The 27,459-nt window shown below is 36.4% G+C and overlaps 1 protein-coding gene and 1 pseudogene across 7 annotated transcripts in view; one reads left to right on the top strand and one right to left on the bottom strand.

The window, feature by feature from the left end:
• The window catches only part of SLC9B2 (solute carrier family 9 member B2), an 88,048-nt gene that overhangs the window by 34,721 nt on the left and 25,868 nt on the right, over positions 1-27,459 (top strand). For 5 of the 7 annotated variants that reach the window (XR_005215925.1, XM_037830363.1, XM_037830361.1 and 2 more), the window contains 7 exons: positions 5,861-5,991; positions 6,674-6,854; positions 18,032-18,202; positions 20,010-20,152; positions 21,086-21,213; positions 22,368-22,543; positions 25,631-25,737. Coding sequence is in view for 6 of the 7 variants with exons in the window: in XM_037830363.1 (XP_037686291.1) it covers positions 5,902-5,991; positions 6,674-6,854; positions 18,032-18,202; positions 20,010-20,152; positions 21,086-21,213; positions 22,368-22,543; positions 25,631-25,737 (996 nt within the window). In the remaining variant the exon portion in view is untranslated. The remainder of the gene's footprint in view (positions 1-5,860; positions 5,992-6,673; positions 6,855-18,031; positions 18,203-20,009; positions 20,153-21,085; positions 21,214-22,367; positions 22,544-25,630; positions 25,738-27,459) is intronic. The other 2 variants (XM_037830365.1, XM_037830364.1) reach the window with 1 other exon arrangement.
• On the bottom strand, positions 3,562-4,205 carry LOC119530388 (annotated as a pseudogene).

Here is a 27,459-nt window from a genome sequence, read left to right as displayed (position 1 = left end):
GTTCTCTGGTTGATCTATCTACAAGAGAAAGTGATGTATTGAAGTCTCCCACAATTATTAAGGAAACATCTATTACTTCCTTCAGTTTTTCCAAGGTTTGTCTCATGTACTTTGATTGGGTGCATAGACATTTATGATTGTTATTTCTTCTTGTTGAATTGTCCCTTTTATTAGTATGTAGTGTACTTCTTTGTCTCTTATGACATCCTTGCATTTAAAGTCTATTTTATCTGTGATTAATATTGCTAATCCTGCTTTCTTTTGGCTATAGCTTGCATGGAATATTTTTTTCCATCTTTTCACTTTTAATTTCTTTGTATCTCTGGGTCTAAGATGAGTTTTTTGTAAGCAACATATTGATGGATGTGTTAGTTAGGTTCATGTGTCAACTTGGCCAGGTGATGGTACCCAGCTGTCTGGTCAAGCAAACACTGGCCTAACCATTGCTGTGAGGATGTTTGTGGCTGGTTAATAAGCCAACAGGCTGTTTTATTAAATCATCAGTCAATTGGCTGCAGCTGTGACTGATGACTTAACAAAGGGTGTGTCTTCCACAATGAGAGAATGCAGTTGGCTGGATTTAATCCAATCAATCAGTTGAAGACTTTTAAGTGAGACAGATAGAGAACCTTTACTTCTTCTTCAGCTGACCAATGAAGCATTTCCTGAGGAGTTCGTTGAAGTTGCCAGTTCATTTCCTGAGGAGTTCATTGAACATCTTCTTTGGATTTGCCAGTTTGTTGGCTGCCCTATGGAATTTGGGCTCATGCATACCCACAGTTGCATGAGCCACTTTTATAAATCTTATATTCATAGATATCTCTCATTGATTCTGTTTCCCTGGAGAACCCTAACTAATACAATGGTTAATATTTTTAATCCATTTTGTCAATCTATATTTTTTAATTGGGGAGTTTAATCCATTCACATTCAGTGTTATTACTGTGAAGGCAGTTCTTGAATCAGCCATCATATCCTTTGGTTTTTATTTGTCAGATGTATTTTTTCTCTCTCTCTCTTTATTTCCTTTAATGTAACATTACTAAAACCCTTTAGCTCTGTGCTCTTCTCCAGACCTCTCTATCCTTTCTTTTTTTCTCAGCCAGTAGGGGTCCTTTTGGTATTTCTTGTAGAGCAGGTGTCTTGTTAGCAAATTCTCTCAGCATTTGTTTGCCTATGAATATTTTAAGCTCTCCCTCAAATTTGAAGGAGAGCTTTGCTGGGTAAAGAATTCTTTGTTGGCAATTTTTCTCTTTCAGAACTTTAAAGATGTGATACCACTGCCCTCTCACCTCCATGGTGGCTACTGTGTAGTCACTAGTTAGTCTTATGTTGTGGTGAATTGTATGTGGTGAATTGCTTCTCTCTTGCTGCTTTCAGAACTTGCTCCTTCTCTTCAGCATTTGACAATCTGATCAGAATATGTCTCGGAGCAGGTTTATTTGGATTTTCTATTTGGAGTGCATTGGGCATCTATGATTTGTGTATTAGTCATTTAGAAGAGTTGGGAAGTTTTACCCAACAATGTCTTTGAATAATCTTCCTAGTTCTTTACCCTTCTCTTCCCCTTCTGGAACACCAGTGCTTCTTATATTTGTGTGCTCCGTGTCGTCCATCATTTCCCTGTGATCTACTTCAAATTTTTTTTTTCACCATTTGTTCTCTTGTGCTTTCATTTCCAACACACTGTCTTTGAGTTCACTTATTCATTCCTCTATTTCTTCAAATCTGGTGTTATGTGACTCAAGAATCTTTTTACTTTGATCAACAGTTTCCTTTTTTCCATACAATCTGCTACTTTTTTTATTTACTCTTGCAAATTCTCCTTTATGCTCTTCTAGGGTCTTCTTGATGTCCTTTATATCCTGAGCCATGATACTGGTGTTTTTGACTACTTCTTTGATTAATTGCTCCAAGTTCTGTGTCTCCTCTGGTTTTTTAATGTGGGTGTTTGGATTATTCATATCTTCTTGTTTCTTCATATGCTTTATAATTTTCTGTTGTTTTTGGCCTCTTGGCATTTGCTTATCTTGATAGGGTTCTTTTAGGATATGCAGGCTTATTTAAACAATTATCTATAATTTGACAGAGCTACAGCTTGGTGCAGTTCACTTTCCCTGACCTACCAGCACATGGTGCTCCTGAGCTACCTCTTACCTTCAAGCCAGATCTCCCCAGCTTCATCTTTGCAACAAGTAGGGGCACAAGCCATGTGGAGGTCCAATCAGTGCACCAATTTTCCATGTGCAGTGGGGACTGCCAGCCCTGTGGATAGGGACATGCCCTCTGTTGTTTTGCAGGGAAGATGGCTCTAAGACTCAGTACTCCCAACTGTTCCCAGGGCTGCAGCTGGAATACCCTGGGGCTGCAGAATGTGTCTACCCCTTCAGCTCACATTCCCCACAGTCCCTCTCTTCCATGGGCCCACAAGTCCCTGGGATTGGTTTAGGGCTCCCAGCACTTCCATGTGGCAACCCTGCCTCTAGGCTCTGCTTACTGTGGGCTTGCATGGAGAAGGAATGTCCACCGTCACAAACCAGCCAAATCTCAAATTTCCTTAAGGAAGCTCTTGTCCTCGGCACTGTAAGGGGTCGTCTCCCAGCCCACTGCAAAGATGGTTGCATGGGGCGTGCAAGCTATCCACTTCCCTGATCATCCACTTGCTGCAACAGCCCATCCCTGGCTCAGGGGCTCTTTACTGTAGGTGTGCAAAGGGCCAGATAGTGAGGCCGGTGCCCAGGGTATGGAAGGCATTTCCCACCGCATTCTGCTGTGGCTTCCACTGCCAGCTCCCTGGGTCGGACACCAACCCACCTCCAAACACCATCTCTCAGTTTCTCCCCACCACCCTTGACTGCAGTTTCAGCTGCTGTTTTCCCAGCAGTTTTCAGGACAGAACACTCACATGACCCCAAGCACAGTCTCTTGGTTTCTCTAAGTACACAGTCACTATGGATGTAGAAGTCCCTGCCAAGCTGGTGGAACCCTGGAACCACTTTCTGGAGCACTTTCTGTCTTTTATCTAGTGTTTTTCACCAAGTAGAATTTTGCTCTCTCTCTCCTAATCTAATCCCCACTACCTTTCATGCCTCCATGTCTTGAAGACCAACATTCTGTGAGCCCAACATTTTCCTGCTAAATGCTTGTCTTTCTCATTATTATTCTAAACTATGGAGTGAGTATTTAAATTTAAAAATTATATACAATGCATAATATATAATATATAATGCATATTATGCATGATATATATAAGTAAATACATATTTATATCACATAAAAATATGTGAGGTTTTACAAAATGTCACTCTTGTTAACTTTGTTTTTTTTTTTGTTTTTTGGGGGGAGTTAAGACCCTCAGATTTTAATATAAAAATAGATGATTAATATTTTACACATTTCCTTTTCTTCAAAAAATCTAGAAGAATGGATTACTTCAAATTTCCATAATAGTTCAACATTGCAGACTGAAAAAGAACCATTTAGAAAACTTCTGAACTCTCTTCCAAATGAAGTGGACTTCCACTTGATTGCAGAATTCAATATTTCTCAGATTTTGGCAGTCTAAAACTGTAGCAACTCAAGGATGTCATCAAGGAACCAGCTGCTCCTGTCATACTTACTATCCTTAGCATAGGCCTTTTTCTCATGGTTGGATAAAACATTACAAATTGCTTGTGCTTGTTCCAGGCTTTTGCATTGATAAATCCATAGGCTGTATTTGTCATTGCTTGCATCTGTGGCAGTAAGCTTTTTCTTGCCCCCAGACAACCATCATAGCACACCATCCAGATGATTAAATATAGAGCATGCTTATGCAGAACATCATACTGATCTGATGTTGATACTTTTATACCATACTTGAAAACTCCCATAATGAATTCTTCCACCAGAGGAACATAAGGCAACTGTCCATCTTGCTGCACAACATCTATATAATTTATCAGGTCTAGTGGCCCTTGAAGACTTTTTCCCTCAGAGACTTTCAGTTTCTCAGTGGCACCAACATACTTTATTCAGAAATCTGCACAGTTATCTGAATTATTGTTGCTTTGTCTTGAGCTTTTGGTGGAATCTGTATCGAGGCTGGCTACAGTACTGGATCGAGAGAGTCCCCCAAGGCTGGAATCTACAGACTTGCTCTTAGTACTGATTTCATTACTTTGGGAACTGCTACTACTGTGTCGCTTTTTGCCTTTCTGAAACATTTTTCACCATAGCTTGATCTAAAGAAGCTCCCTGTAGAACTGAAGGCTGTTTTATTGCCTTCCAAAGTTCCACAGACAGCACTGTACACAGATAGCTTCCTTTCTTTCTGACATGATAAATTCCTTTAGGAAAAGAAAAGATGTACCTCACAACTGTCAGTCTTTCTCTGGAGCTGCTTTTGCTTGGGATTAGAGGGGACCGCTCCGGCAGCCAGTGCCCAGGGTTAGCATTGTGTTTTATAACGAAAAAAATGGTGGTGGTGGTGGTGGTGGTCATAGCTGTGAAAAGGCTATAATTTTCTTTAAAATTTTAAATGCAGACATTTCGGTGCTTTGTTAAACTGAGAAAATGATTCCTTGAGGCAGGGGTCCTATCTAATAAATCTCAGTTTCTAGGGCCTAGCATAGTGTCTGGCACATATTAGGCACTTAAATATGTGTTAAATTAGATTTTCCCTTCTCTAACATAATTATCTCTTTGGTTCTACCAAAGTTTGTAGTTTGTACCTTTATTATAATACTCCTCACACTTGTATCCATTAAGAATAACGTTAGTTACTAGTAGAAGAAAACTTGCCTAAGGTGGTTTAAAAGATTACTTTAAAGCTTGGCAGTCCAAAACTGATGTAGCAACTCAAGAATGTCATCAAGGAACTGGCTACTCCTGTCAGACTTACTATCCTTAGCACAGGCCGTTTTCTCATGGTTGAAAATGGCTGCTACACCTCTAGGCATTGTATCTGCATTCTAGGCAGGAGAAAGGGAGATGTTGGAGAGCAAAGAGTAAAAGTGTGATCTTCAAAAAGCTTGCCTTGTTGTTTGGGAATGGAAGACCTCCCCAGGGACTCCCACTTATGTCCCATTTGACCAAACTGTGACACAGGCCAACTTTAGGTGCAACTTTAGTGGCTAGGAATTGAGTATTGGGCTTTTCAGCCTCTATAGTTTGGGAAGGCAGGAGAGACGGGGTTGAAGTGGGTATCGGTTGAGCCAAGCTTAGGTCTGCCTTTCAGGTTTTCTAGTTATTTGGTGTAAATTTATCTTTCCTGTAAGACTCTGGAGAGCAAATAATGTGTTTTGGTAATATTTGATTATTCACAGTTCCTTGCAAGTGATTATCATAGAATCACTTCAGTATCTAAGACATTGTAGCTACACAATCAATGTTTGTTTGTTTGTTTCTTTGTTTTTAATTTAATTTAGAATTAAGCACCTGGCAAGAATTAGTGACTCTGGTTTCTCTGAAAATAATGGAATCTGTAGATTTTCCTTTGGTTAATTATTCCTCATGTCAGCACTGGAAATTTACTTGAAGCTTTCCTCCTTCATTGAGTTGGCTCATTAGAGAAGGCAATTTAACAGTAATATTGCTCAGAATATTTTGAAATTTCAAAAACTTTTAAAATAGGGTGGGGGAAAATTATATAAAAATATGATTAGTCGACAAGGGCTTTTCCAAGAGAGTTCAAAAGGTAGATTAGAATGAGGATAATATATTGGAATGAAGTAAAAGATTAGCAATTGGAAGTGAAGAGTAATCTAATTTAAAATATTTTAGCCATTAAAAGTTCCAAGGGAAAAAATAGAAACAATTCATTCATTTAATTACAGAGATTTTTAAATTGCTGCTTTATGTTGTTTTTCCTTCAAAACAGATCTCGTTCCTCCTCCATTATCTTTTTCTTAATTATAGACCATGAGGGATGAAGATAAAACAATTGAACGTGAAGATTTAGAACCATCCACAGGTGTGAATCCCACAGCCTATATGCCTCCAGAAACACAGGTAAATCTATGAACAAATGTAGAATGTCACAGATTTTAAGGAAGAAACTTTTTATTTTCAAATCTATGAATGTGTTCTCTTCATTCCCTATAACTCATTTAAAAATTCTTTCCATTCTTAATACCCAAAGTCATACAGTCGAGGGTAGGTGTGACTAGCAGCTTTCCCAGCTAAAGCCATTAACACCTGGCTCCTGACAGTGGAAAAATGGAAGGCCTCTGAAATGCTTTGTGTTTGCTTCCTAACCCCTAGAATGGTTTTGGTTTCTTCCCACTCTGCTTTATTGCTTCAATTCAAGTAGATGAATGACTGTGTGTTGGTTTTCACCACAGATAGTAATCTTCTTTTGAACCATTTTGGCATATTTACTGCCTGTTCCCCTGTATCAGATCTTAAATATGCTGGTTTTCAAAACCAATATTGCAAAACATAAATAAATTTGATGTGACACAAGCATGTATACTACCACAAATAGTGATTCAATTCTAAGTACTTCTAGCTTAGTTCTTGTTTCAAGCACCAGCTGATTAGCTAGTAGTAAAGCGGCGCACTTTCCCTATCAGGTGTTAGCCTTAATTCTAGTGATGGAAATTTGATTTGTGATGTGATGATTCAGTTCCTGTAAAAATGTACTCAAATATACAATTTTAAGGATTTTTTTTTTTCACTGCTTTAAATACAGGAGCAAACAATTGTAAACCTCAAAAGTGTGGATGGAAATGAGCCAACAGAAGGAAGTAATCTGTTAAATAGCAGTGAAAAAAGGCCACAAGAAACACCAAATGAATCAAATCATCTGCAAAGACTAAGACAAACATTTGCTTGCCCTCCACATGGCTTACTGGACAGAGTAATTACAAATGGTATGTAAACGGGCTCTACTATCTTCAACACAGGGCTAAATCACTGTTCCAGCCAGCAGGATGGGGACAAGCGCAGAAATCAAGGGCCTTTTCCTTTTTTTCATCTAAGTAGTCATTTCCCAGGATTACTTTAGGGATCCATGAAGAAAAAATGCTTGTGAAATCACTTGTAAACAGAAAGCACTACATAAATGTTGGTTGTTATTACTGTTAAGTAATGCAACTAATATGGAGCAAACATATCTCAATTTATACTTCCAAATGATTCCTGTCATTTTACAAGTAAGGATCTTGATTTGTAATTAAACTTATTTTGGTAGAACTGCCATTACTTCAAATATTTGGGGGATTTGTCTTTGGGAATTTATCTGAGCACTATTTTGAATATTGTTAGGATTGGGAAATATTTGTCTTTTGGGAATAAATTTGGGTTTTGAATATATCTAAAGATATTTGAGTAATAACTAAGTATATTATTCTGATTAATTTGAATAAAAGGAATGTTCAGTTTCAGTAATATCATTTTTTTGGTTCAAAAAGGAAGTGTGTGTCTGCATATATATTTGTGTGTTAATATTGGGAAATGTGTAGTATAGTAGAGGAAAGGAGAAGGGACTTCAAAGTTGTCTATAAAGACAAATTTAAAGACAATTTCAAAAACTGACGTGTGAAATGAAAGCTCCTTTGGATTACATATATGGCCTCCCAAAGTAAGTACATTGAAGAATGTAAAATATTTTATCTATAAGTTATGTTTACTGAAAAATCAGAACTCACTTTTTTATGATTATACTTCATGCATGAGCTCTGACAGACATTTTTATCATCTAAGACATTTTTCTGTCTGAGACTATGGAAAAGCCAAGTATAATATACTTTTAGCCCTATATATGTCTTAAATGAAATTAGGTAAAGTTCTAATGTAGCATGAGAAAAAAAGGCTCAAACTTTCTTTGGCACACATAGGGAAAACCAGATTCCAAAATATACACTAGCTTTTTCCATTCAAATTATGGAAAATTTCTAGTTAAAACATTTATAATAAAATAGATATGAATTGACATAGTGAATGATAGGAATTTGAGACTCAAATTAAAAAAATAATTCTATAATCATTGTCTAAAGTAATGCCTAAGGGATGGGGTTTACTTTGTATATAAACACCCCTATCACTTGATTTCCTGTACTTCTGGTCCTTGGGTTTTCAAAACAACTTTGTCCAACACCTCTCCCTGTGAATATTGGTATTCTCTAAGTATCCTTCTGAGAAGTAAATCTTACATGTGAAAATATGATTTTCCAAAATCATAAATGAGAAGTAAAGCATTAACTGAATAATATAAGATGTCAAAAAACCTTATAAACATACATTTGTTATGTATTTACACTTACATTGTGCTTCACGGTTTACAAAAAGCTCTCCATGAGATAACCTTTAGCAAATACATACATTTAAATATGATTTAATTATGAAATTTGATTTATATGTAAGAGGGACATATAAATGTCCCTTTTGCTTCTAAGAGGTGGGCTATGATCATTTTTTTCTACTTTTTTTATTTTGAAAATTTTTTATAACACACATTACTTTTTTTTTAAATTAAATTCAGTTTTATTGAGATATAGTCACATACCATACAGTCATCCATGGTGTACAATCAGCTGTCCACAGTACCATCAATAGTGATGCATTCATCGCCCCAGTCTATTTTTGAACATTTTCCTTACACCAGAAAGAATCAGAATAAGAATAAAAAATAACAGCATAAAAGAACACCCAAAACATCCCCCCCCATCCCACCCTATTTTTCATTTAGTTTTTGTCCCCATTTTTCTAGTCATCCATCCATACACTGGCTAAAGGGAGTGCAATCCACAAGGTTACCACATTCACACTGTCACCCCTTCTAAGCTACATAGTTATACAATTATCTTCAAGAGTCAGGGCTACCGGGTTGGAGTTTGATAGTTTCCGGTATTTACTTCTAGCTATTCCAATACATTAAAACCTAAAGAGGGTTATCTATATAGTGCATAAGAATGTCCACCAGAGTGACCTCTCGACTCCATTTGAAATCTCTCAGCCACTGAAGCTTCACTTTGTTTCATCTCGCATCCCCCTTTTGGTCAAAAAGATATTCTCAATCCCATGAAGCCGGGTCCAGATTCATCCCCAGGAGTCATATCGTGCATTGCCAGGGAGATTTACACCCCTGGGAGTCAGGTCCCACATAGAGGGGAGGGCAGTGAGATCACCTGCCGAGACGGCTTAGCTAGAGAGAAGGGGCCACATCTGAGCAACAAAGAGGCACCCAGGGGGAGACTCTTAGGCACAATTATAAGCAGGTTTAGCCTCTCCTTTGCAGTAACGACCTTCATAAGGGCAGGCCCCAAGATGGAGTGCTTGGCATACCAAGCCGTCAGTCCTCAATGCTTGTGAGAACATCAGCAACAATCCAGGTGAGGAAGCCCAACACTTCCGCATCTTCCCCCAGCTCCTCAGGGGGCCCTGCATATATTTTTATTCTCCCCCCAAATTACTTTGTGATGGAGCACATTACTTTTATAATAAGAGAAATGTTTAAGAAATGCTTTCATAATTTTGTTGATAACATAATCCTCCATTAGTTTGTAGATTTGATATTATTCCTTTAAGATCTTAGAGCCCGTTAAGAAGCATTAATAAGACTATTTTGACTGAAAATCACTATCCTAGACATTCAGAGGGGAAAAAAGGATAAACTAAAGCCAGTTCATGCATTTAAAGAGTTTATGTTCTGTTGTGCCCCCAGAAAGATATATTCAAGTTCTAACTCCCAGTACCTGTGAATCTGACTTTACTTGGAAATAGGCTCTTTGCTCATGTAATTAGTCAAAATGTTGTCATACTGCATTAGGGTGGGTCCTAAACCAATATGACTGGTGTCCTTATAAAAAGAAGGAAAATTCAGACACATAGATACAGACACAGAAGGAAGACAGATGTAAGAATGAGGCAGAGATTGGAGCCAAGGAGTGCCTGGGGCTAATAAAGCTGAAAGAAGCAAGGAAGGATCTTCCCCTAGAAGGTTCAGAGAGAATGTGGTCCTGCCAATACCTTGATTTTAGACTTCTGTCCTCCAGAGCTGTGAGAGAATAAATTTCTGTTGTTTAATGCCACCTAGTTTGTGGTACTTTGTTGTGGCAGCCCTAGAACACTAATACATGGTCTAATTAGAAAGTCAAAACATGCAGTTGAGAATGACAGGAAATATAATTATTAGTCTGAGACTTGGAAGCAAGCATCTAAATGCATTAAATTCAAATGCTATATGGTAAGGATCTGTGGTAGTTGAAGCTGTTATGTACCCCAGAAAATCATGTTCTTAAAGCTAATCCATTCCTGTGGGTGTAGACCTATTGTGGGTGGGACCTTTTGATTAGGTTATTAGGTAATTGAGATGTGACGCACCTCATTCAAGGTGGGTCTTAATACTCTTACTGGAGTCCATTAATAAGAGGATAAAAGAAACAGAGAAGCTAAAAGAGACAAAAGCTAAAAGAGATGAAATTAAGAGATGCTTACAGAGAAGAGCACCAGAGAAACTGGGAGAGGGAGCCACTGAAGCCAGAAATTAAAAGCCGTGAAACCCAGGAGAGAAGGACCAGCAGACGTCACCATGTGCCTTCCCAAGTGACAGAGGGGTCCCAGATTCTGGCAGCCTTTCTTCAGAATCCAGGTATCATCCTGTTGATGCCTTGAGTTGGATGTTTTCCTGGCCTAAGAACTGTAAATTGTAAGCTGATAAACCCCTATTGCAAAAGCCAACCCATTTCTGGTATATTGCATTCTGGCAAGCTTTAGCAAACCATAACACTGTCCATACAATAAGACTTGAAAGAAATTCAAATAAAGGCAAGGATATTTTAAAAAAAATTTCTAAATATTGGTAGTTAGTTACTGTTATTTTCACCACTACTATACAGGGCCAGATTGTCTTTATTTAATAGGAAAAAAAAATCCTGTGAGGCACCAGCACTAACTTTTTTTATATACATACTTTTACATATGTTATCTATATAAACACTTTCTATTTTGAAACAATTTCTTATAAAAATTAGACTTATAGAAAAATTCCCAGATTCCCCAAGTAGATATCTTTTACTGTTTGTGTCATCATCCTCTTTTTATGTACATATTTTAAATAATTTTTTTGTGAACCATTGACAATAATTTTCAGACATAATGCCCTTTTATCCCTAAATGTGTTATGTGTATTTTCTCTGCACAAAGATATTCTCTTATATAACCAAAGTAATGATCAAAATTAAGAAATTCACTCTGATATAATATTACTATCTAATTTACAGCATTTATTTAAATCTCATCAATTGTCCCACAAATGTTCTTGTTAGCAAAAGAAAAAAGTCTGCTTTAGGATCAAATCCAGGACCATATGTTTCATTTATTTGTCCAGAACTGTGTATTGAATAAAGAAAAACAAAACTGGTGGTACTGAAATGGAAACGTGAAACCTCTTAATTCTACCTTGCTTAATTTAGTATAAAGTTGGGTTTCTGCTGTGATAAAGTAGAATTTAGTACTTGGCAATTCCTGTTATGCTTCCATGATTGCATAAAAATTTCAGTTTCTGTAGTCAATTGAGAAATACCAAAGACCCCTTAGTTATTTCACTGTGATAGCATTCACAGGCCTAGAAAATCTGAAACAATTCTGTGAGAGTTAAAAAGTGGGACACTGGATTTGGTCTCCGGTAGACAAAACACAATGAACAATCCTCTCACTTAAACCCAAGAAAATATCTGAAAAAAAATATTTTGGCTTTAAAATTACCTTTTATCTGTTCAGAAATAAGAAATCATTAATCACCAAAACAAACAAAACAAAAACAGAAAAAAAAAAAGGCTAAGCGGGAGAGGTTAAGTGCTCAAGCTGGCTGTCAGCCTGGAGGCTTCTGCCAAGCACCAGTGAACTTGAGATTCTGTTTGAGAGCTACATGGAGTACAGAGGGCAGGAGGCTAAGCTAGGCTGCCCAAGATGGCAGATGTATAACAGGAAAAATCATTTTCCCTCACCCACATTAATGGTGGGTAAGGACATAATGTCCCTTTATCCCTAAATGTGTTATGTGTATTTTCTCTGCACAAAGATATTCTCTTATATAACCAAAGTACAGTGATCAAAATTAGGAAATTTACTCTGATATAATACTACTATCTAATTTACAGCATTTATTTAAATCTCATCAATTGTCCTACAAATGTTCTTATTAACAAAAGAAAAAAATCTGCTTTAGGATCAAATACAGGACCATATTTTCATTTATTTGTCCAGAACTGTATATTGAGTAAAGAAAAAAAAAAAAAAAATGGTGGTACTGAAATGGAAATGTGAAACCTCCTAATTATCTGGAACCCATTGTAATGGTGAGTTTGAAATAAACCTGACCTGCTGATGGGGACTATAACTAAATGGGTCTGCCTGGACTTTGGTGCTGGCTAGGGAAGACATCTCCACTAAAAATTCATAACTTCATGCTGATTTATGGTGCGAATGCACCTTATCTGTGTTGGTCAGAAAAACCTTCAGGATGAAAATTTATCTAAAAGTGTGCTGGGTGGTAAGCTTCTAAGCACATGGTAAAAGAAAACTCATATGCCATGAGGGAAAACTCACATTCGAGCCAGGGCTCCTACAATTCCCACAGACAAAGTGTCAGGGAGGAGCTTGCTATCAAAAACAAAAACAAAAATTCACCACATGCACAAGAAAACAGAAAAAAAAATTCAAAAATTTGTGTTTTCAGAAAACAGCATGTAAGACAAATATCTTCAATGTGTGTATAAATGTATAGGAGGAGATAGAAAATATAAGTACAAACCAAGTACCTATCAAAGTATGAATAAGCAGATATGAATAAGAACCAAATTGAACTTCTAGAAATGAAAGATATAGTATAGTAATTGAAGTTTAAAATCCAGTGGACAGATCAGGCTGCAGATTAACTGAAAAGAGAATTAGTGAACTGGAAGATAGATCTGAAGCGATTATCTAGAATGCAGTACGCCAAGACAGATAGAAAATATGAAAACTAGGGTTAGCAACATGGTGAACAGAATGTGAGACTGTAAACACACTTAATCAGAGTTCCAGAATAAAAGAATAGGGAGAAGAAGGGGAAAGGAAAAATTGAGGAAATAAAGACCGAATTTTCCAGAATTGATGAAAAACATAAACACATCCTAAGTGAACCTAAAGGAAGCCACACCAAAGGACATTATGCTAAAATTGCAGAAAAATGAAGAAAAAGGTCTTAAAACAGCCAAAGGAAAAGAATTCCTTTAAAAAGCAACAATTAGACTTCTCAACAGCAACAATGAAAGCTAAGAAGCCAAGGAATAAAATTTTCAAGGAACTCATGGAAAAGAACTGTCAACCTAGAATTGTATACCCAGAAAAGCTATTTTTTAAGAATGAGAATAAAGATAATTACAGGCAAATGAAACTAAGAATTTACTACCAAGAGAGCCTTGTGAGAAATATAGCATGTTATGCTGCAAAAAGAGTTTCTATTCAAGGATCTAAGATGGCAGCATAGAGAGGATTGGAAGCTAAGTAGTCCCCCTGGAACAACTAGAAAAAAACAGAAACAACTAGTAAATAATCCAGAATAACTGCAGGGGGACAAACGTGACCGTCCACTCATCATACACCAATCTGAATTGGGAGGAATGCCCGAGATCACAGCATAAAATCTGTAAGTAAAAATTGCAGATCCAAATCGGGAGACCCCTCCCCCACAGCCCGAGCTACAAAGCCTCGTGGTGCCAGAGAGAAGCTTTCTCCCAGCAAGTGAATATAGCTCAGCTGAGCTCCAACTGGAGTTTTAATTAGTGAGTGAGAACTGCTCACTATGAGGTACAAATCCCCAACAAGCAGACAGAGACTTTGGGTGACGACTGACCTTGGAGAGCCAGAGGGTCGCCTCAGACTAACTCTGAAGGGGACTCTGTTCCTTTTTCGACTCAGTGGAGAAAGCTTCAGCCATTTTCAGTTCCCAGTTCTGTAACCCAGACAAGGGTATATAGCACAGACAGAGAGAGACCATTGAAATGCTAATGACGTCTCCCTAGGGGGTCTATCTTCTCTAAGAGGAAAGGGGTGGGGCCCAGCTCTACTACCTGCCTTTCATTCAGAACTTACACCAGTCAAGAATTATAGGCTAACAGGCGCCGCCTGCTGGGCAGGAAAGCACTGTGACCAGAGGCATCACAGGGTGTACCAATTTTTTAAGACACACCCTCAGGGAAACCGGATACTGACTATGTCTTCCTTCTGGGACCTTAGCCCATTCTGGTCTGGGGAGGCCTGATTGGGGTAACCAAGGAAACCATGCCTAGACAACAGAAAACTACAACCTACACCAAGAAAAATGAGGTTATAGCCTGGTCAGGGGAACAAACTTGCACTTCAACTGTGATGCAGGAATTGAAACAGCTAATAATAAGTCAATTCAAAAAGTTTAGGAAAGATATGGCAAGAGAGCTGAACTTTATAATGAAAACACAGGATGTACATAAGGTAGAAATTGAAAGTTCAAAAAACCAACTGGCAGAATCTATGGAAATGAAAGGCACAACACAAGAGATGAAAGACACACTGGAAACATATAACAGTAGATCTCAAGAGGCAGAAGAAAACACTCAGGAATTGGAGAACAAGGCACCTGAAAGCATACACACAAAAGAACAGATAGAGAAAAGAATGGAAAAGTATGAGCAACGTCTTCAGGAACTTAAAGACAAAACAAAAAGCAAAAATTTACACGTCATTGGTGTCCCAAAAGGAGAAGAGAAGGGAAAAGGGGGAGAAGCAATAATAGGGGAAATAATCAGTGAAAATTTCCCATCTCTTACGAAAGACCAAAAATTATGGATCCAAGAAGTGCAGCATACCCCAAACAGAATAGATCTGAATAGGCATATGCCAAGACACAGATTATCAAACATCAAAGATAAAGAGAGAATCCTGAAAGCAGCAAGAGAGAAACGATCTATCACATACAAAGGAAGCTTGATAAGACTATGTGTGAATTTCTCAATAGAAACCATGGAGTCAAGAAGGAAGTGGGGTGATATTTTTAGGATACTGAAAGAGAAAAACCACCAACCAAGAATCCTATATCCGGCAAAACTATCCTTCAAATATGAGGGAGAGCTTAAAATATTCTCTGACAAACAAGACAATGACAGAGTTTGTGAACAAGATACCTGCTCTACAAGAAACACTAAAGGAAGCACTGCAAACAGAAAGGAAAAGACAGGAGTGAGAGGTTTGGAAAACGATTTTGGGAGATAGTAGCCCAGCAATGTAGGTACACTGAACAAAGATGACTGTGAATATGGTTGAAAGAGGAAGGCTGGGATCATGTGGGACACCAGAACAAAAGACGAACGCTAAAGACTGGGACTGTGTAACTCAGGGAAACCTAGGGTGCTCAACGATTGTAATAAAAGGTACAAATATGTTTTTACATGAGGTGGAACAAATGAATGTCAACATTGCAAGGTGTTAAAAATATGGTGGGATTGGGGGAAAAACATAGTCAATGCAAACTAGAGGACAGAATTAACAGAAACATTGTATTATGCTTCCTTTAATGTAACAAAAGCAATATACCAAAGCTAAATGCTTATGGGGCGGGGGTGGGGGAATAGGGGACCGGTATGGGACTCCTGGCATTGATGATGTTGTCTGACTCTTTATTCTACTTTAGGATAATACTATCTTTCCTTTTGTTGCTTTCCAGCTATCAAGTTTTTTTGTTTGTTTTTCTCTTTCTCTTGCCTTTTTCTTTTGCCTCTCTGCCTTCTTTGACTCTTCCTCCGTCTTTGTGGAAGAAATGTCCTGATATGGAGAGTGGCGATCGTGCTCAATACATAAATACATGACTATACGGGGAACCAACGAATGTTTACTTAGGACGGAATGTATAATGTTTGAACAAAACCATCTTAAAAGAAATGAGTTTATGAAGAAATCTTGAGGGCACTATATTGAATGAAATAAGACAGACAAATAAAGGCAAATATTGCAGGGTCTCACTGATATGAACTAATTATAATATATAAACTCATAGACATGAAATATAAGTTACCAGGATATAGAATGAGGCTAAAGAATGGGGAGCAGTTGCTTATTATGAGCAGAATGTTCAACTAGGGTGAACTTAAATATTTGGAAAAGGACAGGGGTGATGGTAGCATGTAATGAGAATAACTAACAGTGCTAAAAGGTGTGTGAAGGTGGTGGAAAAGGTAGGCTCAGAATCACGCATGTCACCAGAAGGAAAGTTGGAGGTTAAAAGATGGGAGTGTATGAAACGGTGAATCTTGTGGTGGACAATGTCCATGATTAGCTATACAAATATTAGAAATCTCGCTCACGAACTAAAACAAATATATGTCACTATAACTAGAGGTTAATAATAGAGAGGCATATAGGGAAAAATGTATACCTATTGCAAACTATATACTACAGTTAGTAGTATTTTAACATTCTTTCATCAACAGTAACAAATGTACTATACCAAAACTATGAATCAATAATGGAAGGGGGGGCGTGGTTAGGGGTATGGGAGGATCTGAGTTTCCTTTTTTTTGTCTTTATTTCTTTTCTGGAGTAGTAAAAATGTTCTAAAAATTATAAAAAGAAATAATTGTGCTGATGGATGCACAGCTGTATGGTGGTGCCATGGGCAATTGATTGTACACTTTCAATCTTTGGATAGTTGTATGGTATCTGAACAATCTCAATTAAAAAAAATATTAAAAAAAAAGTTTCTGTGCTATGAATTAGCCCATATACAATGGTAAATAGGGGAATTGAATCAGTATACTATGAAATTTGCACTTTTGTACATGATTTTTCCTAGCACATAAATGTTGCATCATCAAGAAATAGCAAGTTTTTGCAAACTGAATTGAAAACAAAACAAAACAAAAGTGACTAAGTACTGTAGAAGATTTCTTACAATTAAAAATAAAACCTTACTAACATATGAGGACCTTTTAAAAAGCTGAAGTGGAAGTGCCATCTTTTAGTGTAGTTAGTGGCTGGTTTAGGAGTTCCAAGGACTCTTAAATGTTCCACAACATTAAGCTCTCTGAAGAAGCAACACATGGGGATGAAGAAGTTGAGAGTACAGACAAAAAAGCTGCCAACATATTTCCCTCTGTTAAAACAAACAAACAAACAAAAACATTTTATTGATGGAGAAGGCTACAATCTGGATCAGATTTTGATAGAATGGCTCCCTATTTAAAGCAAAGTCCCTCAAAAATCTCATCTTGGAGTAGGAACTATGTCCACAGGGATTAGGCAGAATGGACTGCCTGTGATGACAAGATAGAAATGTCAGTGGAGATTTAACTGTGTTAGTACTTTTGCTTTGTTTATAGATTTTGAGTGGTTTGCCCCAATTCATTCTCCCATGTACCTTTCTGCTTTTGTTTTACAATTTTGTAGAACACAAGGTTTTCAAACAGGGAAACATACTTCACATTCTAACATAAATGCCTGTACTAAAGGAAATACTTCAGCCAGCAGAATAATTATTCCGTATGAAAGGTTTGAGATGCCTAATGAATGATAATTTAAAAATACAAATAATTACATGGATAATTCTAGGCAAGCATTGCTGGTAAAAAAACAAAAAAGAAACAATAATAATTATTAAATCAAGACAGAACTAAACTACTGGAGTGTGATTGGAGTTCAAATATGTTCATGTTTCTTGGAAAAAGGGTAAAGATAGTGATTGTTTCTCTTTATAATATTAACTAATGATATATTTGTGGTAAAATTATAAAGAAAAATAGGAGAATGATTAAAAAAATTCAATATAATGGTTCCTTCTTGCAGTGTGATGGGAAGTGGGGGGTCGGATCAGGGAAGGTCACCCAGGCAGAGTCAAAGGTCCTGGTAATGTTCTATTTCTTAAGATGGTCGTGATTACCCAGATGCTTATGTTACTCGTGTTCTTTATAAGTTACGCGTGGTTCTAAATATTTTATATGTATTCAATATTAGTTTTTAAAAAAATAATTTTTAAATAATACCAAAGACTGCCTATGACAACTTATTGATAGAAACTAGTTTTCCTGGTTTATTTCAGTTACCATGGTTGTTCTTCTGTGGGCTGTAGTTTGGTCAATTACTGGCAGTGAATGTCTTCCTGGAGGAAATCTATTTGGAATTATAATCCTGTTCTATTGTGCTGTGATTGGAGGTAAACTGTTGGGGCTCATTAAGTTACCTACATTACCTTCGCTGCCTCCTCTTCTTGGTAAGTGCTAAACATTTCTTGTTTTCTTCAGGGTAAATCATACTTTAAAATGGAGATAAAATAATAACTTGGAAAGTTTTGAGAAATAAAGGAATATATTTGGAGTGCTAGAGCCAAAACTGATTTTTGTTTCGGGGAATTTTGTGACATAGTTTTAAGTATGGCCATTTTATAAATTAAAGTTTACAAAATTATTAAATAACTTATATTAAAAACAAGGGCAATAAATGCTCAAAATTGATCACTTCCTAATTATTTTACTATGTATTGCCCTTTTCTTTTACAAGTGGTGTAGGTATAAATTTAAGTAAATTTAAATTTCAGTAAAGCAGTATTGACAGATTAATGGAATATAAGGTTAGTGTAGCATTTTGGGAGGGTAATTTGTCAATGCCTATAAAGATGATATACACCTATACGCTGGATCCTAACATTTTCACTACTAGGAATTATCCTATGAACTTGCACAAACCTTCAAAGGTATATGTAACCTTCAAGTGGACAAGGACCACGTTGGTCTAGCTCACCTCTCTATTCTCAGGTTCTATCTAGTATGGGTCTACCATGGAGTAGCCACTTAATAAAAAATACTTGATGTATAAATTGTGCTCATTTCAACACTGTTTGTTATCGAAAAGCCTGAAAAGTTCTCTGAAGTCCATTAATAAGTCCAAAAATTATGGAACTTCCAAACAATAAGATACTATTGCAGCTATTTTTAAAAGAGTAAGGCAAATATATATGTGCTTTAGTGGGAAAATGTCCAGGATATGTTAAGTGAAAAAAAATGCACAGCAGTATATAAATCTGCTCCATCTGTGGACAACGCAAAAGAGCGCACACAGGCATACTTGAATAGGTATCGAATCTTTTGGGGAGGGCACAGGAAACCCTTAACAGTGTAAACCTCTGGGAGAGAGTAAGTGGCAGGCTTTCTATATACACACATGCCCATTGTCTCTCCCAGAAACTTCTCAATTCGAACCCTACTTCATCCCCTTTTCCCTTTTCTGGACCCCTCTTACTCATCCTCCCCATCTCAGCTCATACACCACCTCCTCATGCTTCCATGAAATTGGGATTGTCAGTTTATTTATCTTGCTTCCCTGGAGGTTGAAAGCTTGTTGAGGTATAGTACTTGAGTCTTTGTTCACTGTTATAGCCATAAGACTTCTAATACCTACCACAGTGTCTGAAATACCCAAGGCATCAGGTAAATGTGGAATACCTGAATGAAAGAAAAGTTACCAGCCGACATGACAGGGCAATGTTGTCCATTTCATTATAACTCTCTTGTAAGCCTTTGCTCAGAAGCAAAGTAGGTTAGGTGTTTTTTGTTTTTTATTTTTATTTTTTTATTAAATTACATGGTTTGAAGGTAAAATGGAATCCTTGTAAGTATCTATTAGTATTTCAGGTAATTTGACATAGCAAATAATTTCAGGAGGTGTTTGCTGTTTGCACAAAAAGGAATGACTAAATGGGGCATTGTAATAAAACATTATATTTACAATTTGATCACACTCTTTATCCAAGGTTTCTCACTTTCAAGGTTCATTTATTTTAGGAATATTAATTATCCTAATCTATTTTTTATCTCCGTATTGAAGTCTTTTCTTTGTTCCTCTGATTTATTATATTACTCTGTTTTTTTAATTAAAAGTTTAACTTTAATTTCATTCAAGGACTAAACAGAGAGGAAGCAGTTCCTGGGATTATATAGTAGTCTCTTTCACATCTAATATGCTGAAAAATATTTTCTGTATCTGAAAACTAACTAAAGCATTGTTTGACTTCTGCATTCAAGGCATGCTCCTTGCTGGGTTTCTCATCAGAAATATCCCAGTCATCAGTGATAATGTACAGATCAAGCACAAGTGGTCATCCTCTTTGAGAAGCATTGCCCTGTCTATCATATTGGTTCGTGCTGGTCTTGGGCTTGATTCAAAGGTATGAAATATAGATTCGTAATTACTGAATAAGAGTTTTATTCCTCCAGTCCTGCAAGTATTTAAAATCACTATGGTTTTGAAATGTTTATGGACATTTTACATGACTATCTCAAGAAGAAAAAGGGATTTATTTTATTCGGGGCTGTTTTTCTGGTAGGACATGTGCTTCACAAGCCCTCTGAAGGTGTTCCCACACTCTTTCTTGGAGAAAAGTGGAGTTACTGCCTGTAAGCACCAAGAATAGAGGCTCCCCTTTTCTCTGACAGAGATATGGGCCATGCTTGTAAATAACGACCAAAGTGGGAGAAGACATCATATTTTTGGTGTGCAAAGCCTTATACAAGTGCTTAGGGCTAGCTATACTGGCTCAGGATACTGCCTAGTATATCGAATGAGTCTCATGTATTTTTTATTCTTTTTTTTCATTTATGTTTTTGAATGCAGGAATGAGTGTTCTCAGGAGATGTCATGGAGACGATGAGGTTCTTCTCCCTAGCCTCATTCTGGGCCCACAAATAGATTTTTACAAAAAGATAATGCTGAGAGAGAGGATAAATCAGCTAGTATGGGATTATGAACACAAAGTCTGGAAGCTGCATGAGTGGTTTCAAAGTCTTCACCACTCATGTGATGCATGATCTTTGACAAATTAATTTGTGCCTCAGCACTTTAACTTGTGATTTTATAGATGACCTGAAAAAATATAATAATATTACCTGTCTAATAGAGTTGCTATGAAGATTAAGTAAGTTATCTCTAAAACACTTATAACACTGAAGTATTTGTTAAATAAAACTAATTATTTGGAAGATTCATGATGATTATAATTCAAAACCAGATATGGTCTGAACCCTGAAGCAAAAGCATTTAAGGTCATCTTCTCTGAATGTTTTTGAAGAATTGTTTCAGTCTGCCTATATTTATATTTCAGGCCTTGAAGAAGTTGAAGGGCGTCTGCGTAAGACTATCCATGGGTCCTTGTCTTGTGGAGGCGTGCACATCTGCTCTTCTCGCACACTTCCTAATGGGTTTACCATGGCAATGGGGATTTATACTGGGGTAATGATTTTTCTTTGTTGTATAAAAACATGCAGGGACTAGTTAGGACTTTCTCTGATTCCATACAAGAGAATGTTTAAGAGCATTTTCTTAAGGACATGAAAATGCAACATAGAAATCCAAGTATAATCTAAATTCTCCAACTTTAAAATATAGTATATGTCTTCTTTGTAGGCACAAACTTTTACAGTGATTATAATAATTTAAACCAGTTGAAGAAATAATGGTCTTTTACCTATGCCTGGTGATAGGGATGCCACATCTCACCTCAGAGTCTGTAGAAAGGATAATAAACACACCAACAGTCAGCAACACTCCTTCCTCATCACCACACCTTGTAATTTGGTGCTTCTACTGTCTCTTTCTTGGACTTTCAGTTCTTACTTCTCATGGTTAAGAATGATGAGAACTAAATAAATAAGAATGCACTTTAAGTACTTAGTACTGATAAGTAGGTAAGAAGTAAGAAATTCTTCCTTTTCATGTTTAACATTTTTTCATGGTTCAAATTCTAGCTCTGCTTTCTAGAATGTGACCCTTGGTGAATTATTTAATTTCTTTGTGCCTCAATTACCACATTTATAAAATGAAGTTAGTGATTGTATCTACATCATAGGGTTGTTGTGAGGATTAAATTAGTTAATATATGTAAAGTGTTTAAAGTGGTGCTTAGAACATAGTAGCATAGTAGCACTCTAAAGTGCTTTCTGCTGTTACTGCTGCTGCTATTATTGTAATGACTTTGGCTGTCCTTTATAGCCGCCTCCTTCTAATCTGTTGTCTTACTTCACATAAGAGAAAGCCTAAACATGGGATGCCGATTTTTTTAAACTCATAACATGAATGTTTTGTTTAAAAAGGCAGATTTCTGGGGCCTGATGCCATTAGATCTTCTATACCACCCAGAAATCTGTATTTTCTAGGCAACTTGAATGACTGATGCAGGTTTTACTTGGCCACACTTTGAAAAACACTTCTGTGGAAATTGTGTGTGTGTATGTGTGTGTGTGTGTGTTTCTGGTTTGGCACTTCTCTGCCATTTGAAAGATTGGAGTTGTCCCAAGTCTAACCTCTAAGAGTGTAGAGGTAATTATAATTACAAAAAAAAAAATAATAAGATATTGTCATAAATGCTTAAAGTGCTGCCTGCTTAGTTTTGTTTTAGGTGCTGTATCTCCAGCTGTTGTGGTACCTTCAATGCTCCTTTTGCAGGGAAGAGGCTATGGTGTTGACAAAGGTGTCCCAACCTTACTCATGGCTGCAGGCAGCTTCGATGACATTCTGGCCATCACAGGCTTCAACACATGCCTGGGCATAGCATTTTCCACAGGTGAACCAATCAGTTGACAACGTGCTGTTCTCTTGAGCTTCAGAGACATGGATTAAAATGTTATAATCATAGCATAATTGTTTGATAATTGATTAAGGTAAATTAAAAATAAAGAAAACAACTCCAAGAGTTCTGTATGTAGGGGGAAGAGCAATAGCTACTTAGCTTTTCTGCCTTTCTCTGGATAAATACAGCTCAAGTAGTAGGTGATAAGGGGGGTGGAGATGCAAGGTGGTAAAATTTAAAGATGGAAGAAAGCTTCTGCTTGGGTGTTATCCGGGAAAGTTTAACATTGGGGACATAGCAAAAAGGATGAGCAGCTTTTTCACTGAACACAAATGACAGAGAGCAGTCCAAGTGGAAAGAACAGTCTACTTCTAAAATAGGAACAATTTCTGTTTCCTCAACTTTAAAATTTTATGAGTAGTAACAGTAATGATTTCAGGTGTTCCTTTGATCCTTATAAACAATCAGTGCATAATTAATGTCTGACCTGAATGTCTTTTAAGTAAAAATAATAATTAGGAACTTAAGGCATTTTTTTTTCTCCCACTATTATTCAAGAGCCTTACTATCCTTTAGCACAAGTTTAAGTTCATTTCTTAATCTTTGTTCCAAGATTGGGAAATAAGATTTGCAACCTCACATTATTGACAAAATGTAATTGTAACCTAAATTTAGCTTCAGATTATTTAGTGAGAACACACCTTCTTGGAAAGTCATGTATTCCCATTCTCTCTACAGCCCTGTAGTTGTCTTATCATTTTATGATTATATATGATTTATGCCAATTACCTAGAACCTCAGTCCTTCACATTGCCCCAGAGTCTGCCTTCCATCCAATTCCTGCCCTGTATCACTTGTACAGTGTTTTCATAATGTTATCTTCTTGTTCATATAACAATGAGGATTTCCTATTACTTATTAGTGCAAGTCTACACTTTTGTCCTTATCCAAATTTATTTTCTCACTATTTTCCAGATACATACCTTTAAAACAATGGTTCTCAGTTTTGACTATATACTAGAATTACCTGAAGAGTTTTGAAAAATACTGAGGTATGGACCCTACCTTACACCAATTAAATCAGAACCTTTGGAAATGGAAACCAGGGTAGCCAGGATTGAGAATTATTGCCTTAGAACAATAGAGTTTGCATTAGAATCAGAAAGAGAGGGAGAGGGACAGGGAGGGCAACAAGGACAAACTGCCAGGGCAGAGGTTTTTACAATCTAGGGTTGCGGGGATGCCGTGGACCTTTTGGATCAGAACCACCTGAGTGCCTCATTAGAGTGTGGATCCCAGGCCCGGGACCTGCCAGATTTTCTGAATCAGAATTTCCATGGATAAGGCCCAAGAGTCTTTTTTTTTTTTTTTCCTAAACAACCTTAATATACTAAAGACCAAAACTAATTAATTACTTTCTACACATTTATGGAAAATTATTTACTGTAATAGCTTGAGAGTTATGCTAATATCACAGCTAGATGCTTTTGACATTCACATCATTACCTAGCAGAGAACTGTGCTAGCTAAAGAAAAACACCACAGAGGTAATTTAAAAAAGAACAAGAGATAATTGCTACAATTAAGAAACCACAATAACTAGTTACTTAGCACATTTTTCTTTAGAACAGTATATGAAGAAAGGCTTTAGGTGTTGGGCAATTTTAAAATAATTTTCTGTACAATGTGCTAATGAAGATTTTCTCATCAGAGTTTCTTTAATCTTGTATTGTATGAAGAAAAATATAACTTTCACTTACCTCTTTATAAGGGTATTTCAAAGAAGTTAAGCAACAAGTGAAGACTTCTAAGATGAATCTCAAAAATAATTTTTCAGACTTATTTTTAGAATAAACATTTGAGAAGGTGTAGATCCCCTGTTCTCATTATAGTAAGAAAAGACTCTTGATTTTTATTGCCAAATTCTTAAATTACTGTATTCTATATTTACCGGAGCTAATAAAATCATTGTATATCAATTATTTAAAAATCAGTTTCTTAAATGGTAATTTGAAAACCTAACTAGATATGTCTACTCACCCAGCCAATGCATAAAACGTAATAGAACAAATTAGCTCTGAATTTTGAATTTCATCTTTCATATTTCCTTAAGCCGATTAAGTAAACTTGTACTGAAGTAAACATACAAAATTGCACAAATTATATGTTAAGCCTATTTCAAATTTGTTTCCAATAATATGCAAACTTTTCTTATAAAATAGGCCCATTTTTAAAAATTCAGTTATATTGAAATATATTCACATACCATATAATCATCCACAGTGTACAATCAGTTGTTCACCGTACCGTCATATAGTTGTGCATTCATCACAATCAATTTTTGGACATTTTCCTTACTTCAAAAAAAAGTGAAAATAAGAGTAAAAACAAAAATAAAAAAGAAGACTTAAAACATTCCATTCCCCCACATCCCACCCTATTTTTCATTTAATTTTTGTCCCCATTTTTCTACTCATCTGTCCATACACTGGATAAAGGGAGTGTGAACCACAAAGTTTTCACAGTCACACAGTCACACCGTGTAAGTCACATGCAGTCATCTTCAAGAATCAAGGATACTGGGTTGCAGTTCGCCAGTTTCAGGTATCTTCTTCTAGTTATTCCAATACACTAAAAACTATAATGCATAAGAATAACCTCCAGAATGTCCTCTCGACTCTGTTTGAGATCCCTCAGCCACTGAAATGTTTTCTTTCATTTCACTTCCCCCATTTGGTCCAAGAGGGCTTTCTCAATTCCACCATGCCGGGGCCAAGCTCATCCCTGAGAGTCATGTTCCATGTTGCCAGGGAGATCCACACCCCTGGGAGTCATGTCCCACATAGGGAGCTTAGAGAGAGAGAGGTAAAATAGGCCCATTTTATTAGACCTTTTAAGTATAGGCACATTTTATTAGACCTTTTAAGTCTCCTATATTTAAGAATGTGGAGGGCAGGAAATGTCTGTAAACTTTTCCTCATATGTAATTAGATGCTTTATTTTGATGATTGTAGAAATAAAGTTTATTTATCTATGGATTAAGAGTTCTATCTGAAGTTTTCCTTTATATGTGTTTTTCAGGCTCCACAGTTTTTAATGTCCTCAGAGGTGTTTTGGAGGTTGTAATAGGTGTGGCAACTGGATCTCTTCTTGGATTTTTTATTCAGTACTTCCCAAGCAGTGACCAGGTGAAGGAAATAATCTGTGGGAAATTCATGCCCTAGAGTGTCATCAGAAAACACCGGAACACTTCCCTCTAAGCCAAACATGAAGGATGTAATTTTGAAAATGAACCACAGTTTAAAATAGCTTACTACTCTATTAGTGCTGCCCATGAAATTTATAGAGGGATAAATGTATAAAATATTTAACGCAATCCTGAAAATTGTTTCCTCTAATTTATACAGTGTACACTTCGAATTTCACTGTTAAAAAGTAACAATTCCAATATGATCTGCAATTTTTAAAATTTTCATAATACTCCACTGAATCAAGATATGCAGTGGCTTTTTGTCCCTTTTTTAGAATCAAAATTACATTAGGATCCAATGCAATCAAATAGATACACTTTAACATATCATTGTAATGCAGTCCAATATTTCTCACCAAGGAGATTAAAGTTCTTTACTGCATACAGTTATTTCTCAATGTGCAACAAAGGTTTTGTTTGCTTCCCTTTACCCTCTTAAGTCTCTTAGGATAGATAAGCATAGAAATCTTTTCTTTATATAAGAATCAGCATTATTTTAAGATTTTAGGGCATTTTGAATGGAGTTCATCAGAAATTTAATTAAATTAGAACTTTAATTAATAAAATTAGTATTTCCATTATCAGAATATTTGTTGGTTTGAATTTTTATTGTGCCGTTACTCAAAAAAATTTCAAGTTAGATTGTCTGTAAGAGATTCTATGGATGCATAAAAGAAAATGATAGGATTAGTCCAATTACACAAAATAAAAAGAAACATGAGTTTACGTTTTCTTTTTTTTTAATTTTTGCTTATTTTGTATAAAATGCTGTGATAAGAACGTTAAAGTCATCATCTAGTGCTATACTGTTCAATATGGAAGTCTCTAACCACATGTGGTTGTTAAATTAATAAAATTAAAAATTTAGTTATTCATTAGTGTATTTCAAATGTTCAATAGCCACTGTGACTAGTGGCTGCTGTATTGGACAACACAGATACAGAATATTTCCATCATTATGGAACATAATCTAGTGCAATCCACACGGTAACCCACAGGGAGATCCAATTACTATGACCATTTTACTGATAAGGAAATTGAGGCTTAGAGAGGATTAAGTGACTTGAATAGAATTTTGTAGCTAGAAAGCATTGGAGCTGAGATTGAAGTCAGGAAAGCCTGAGCCTGTATGCCTCCAAGTCAAGCATTTCTAAAGACCTGCCTTCTAAAGTGATCAAGGAGTTTAAAAGACTGGACAGGAGAAAAGTAAAGGGAGAGAGTTACACACAATTCTCAGACTTTTACAAAAAGAAAGTAAACTACTCGCAGTGTACAGACTCTTAAATCTTCTTGGTTTTCAAGAATTTTGAAAGGAAAACCAAGGAAGCACCAAACTGAAGATAATGACGAATGATATCTTTAACCTTCACAAAACCCTACGATGTAATTGCTTTCATGAATGAGGATACAAAGCTCGGAGAGGTTAAGAACCTTGGCCACCACATACACCAATGATGTAAAAGAGCTAAAATTTTAACCCAGGTCTCTCAGACTCTAAAACCTTTTCCTGCTACTCCATTCAGCCCTATGAAATTCTGCTCTTGTAACCATAGCAGAAGATAATTGGTGTTCCTGGAAGAGAAACCTACATTTTTACTTGCACTAACTCTGTTTTTGTTAAGGAAAAGAAGATAAATGTTGAGTCATCCATTTATGCAAG

Source organism: Choloepus didactylus, chromosome 3 (assembly GCF_015220235.1).
Source record: "Choloepus didactylus isolate mChoDid1 chromosome 3, mChoDid1.pri, whole genome shotgun sequence".
NCBI lineage: Eukaryota > Metazoa > Chordata > Mammalia > Pilosa > Megalonychidae > Choloepus > Choloepus didactylus.
The sequence above is the reverse complement of the archived record's forward strand: the minus strand, read 5'-3'. Positions and strand labels throughout refer to the sequence as shown.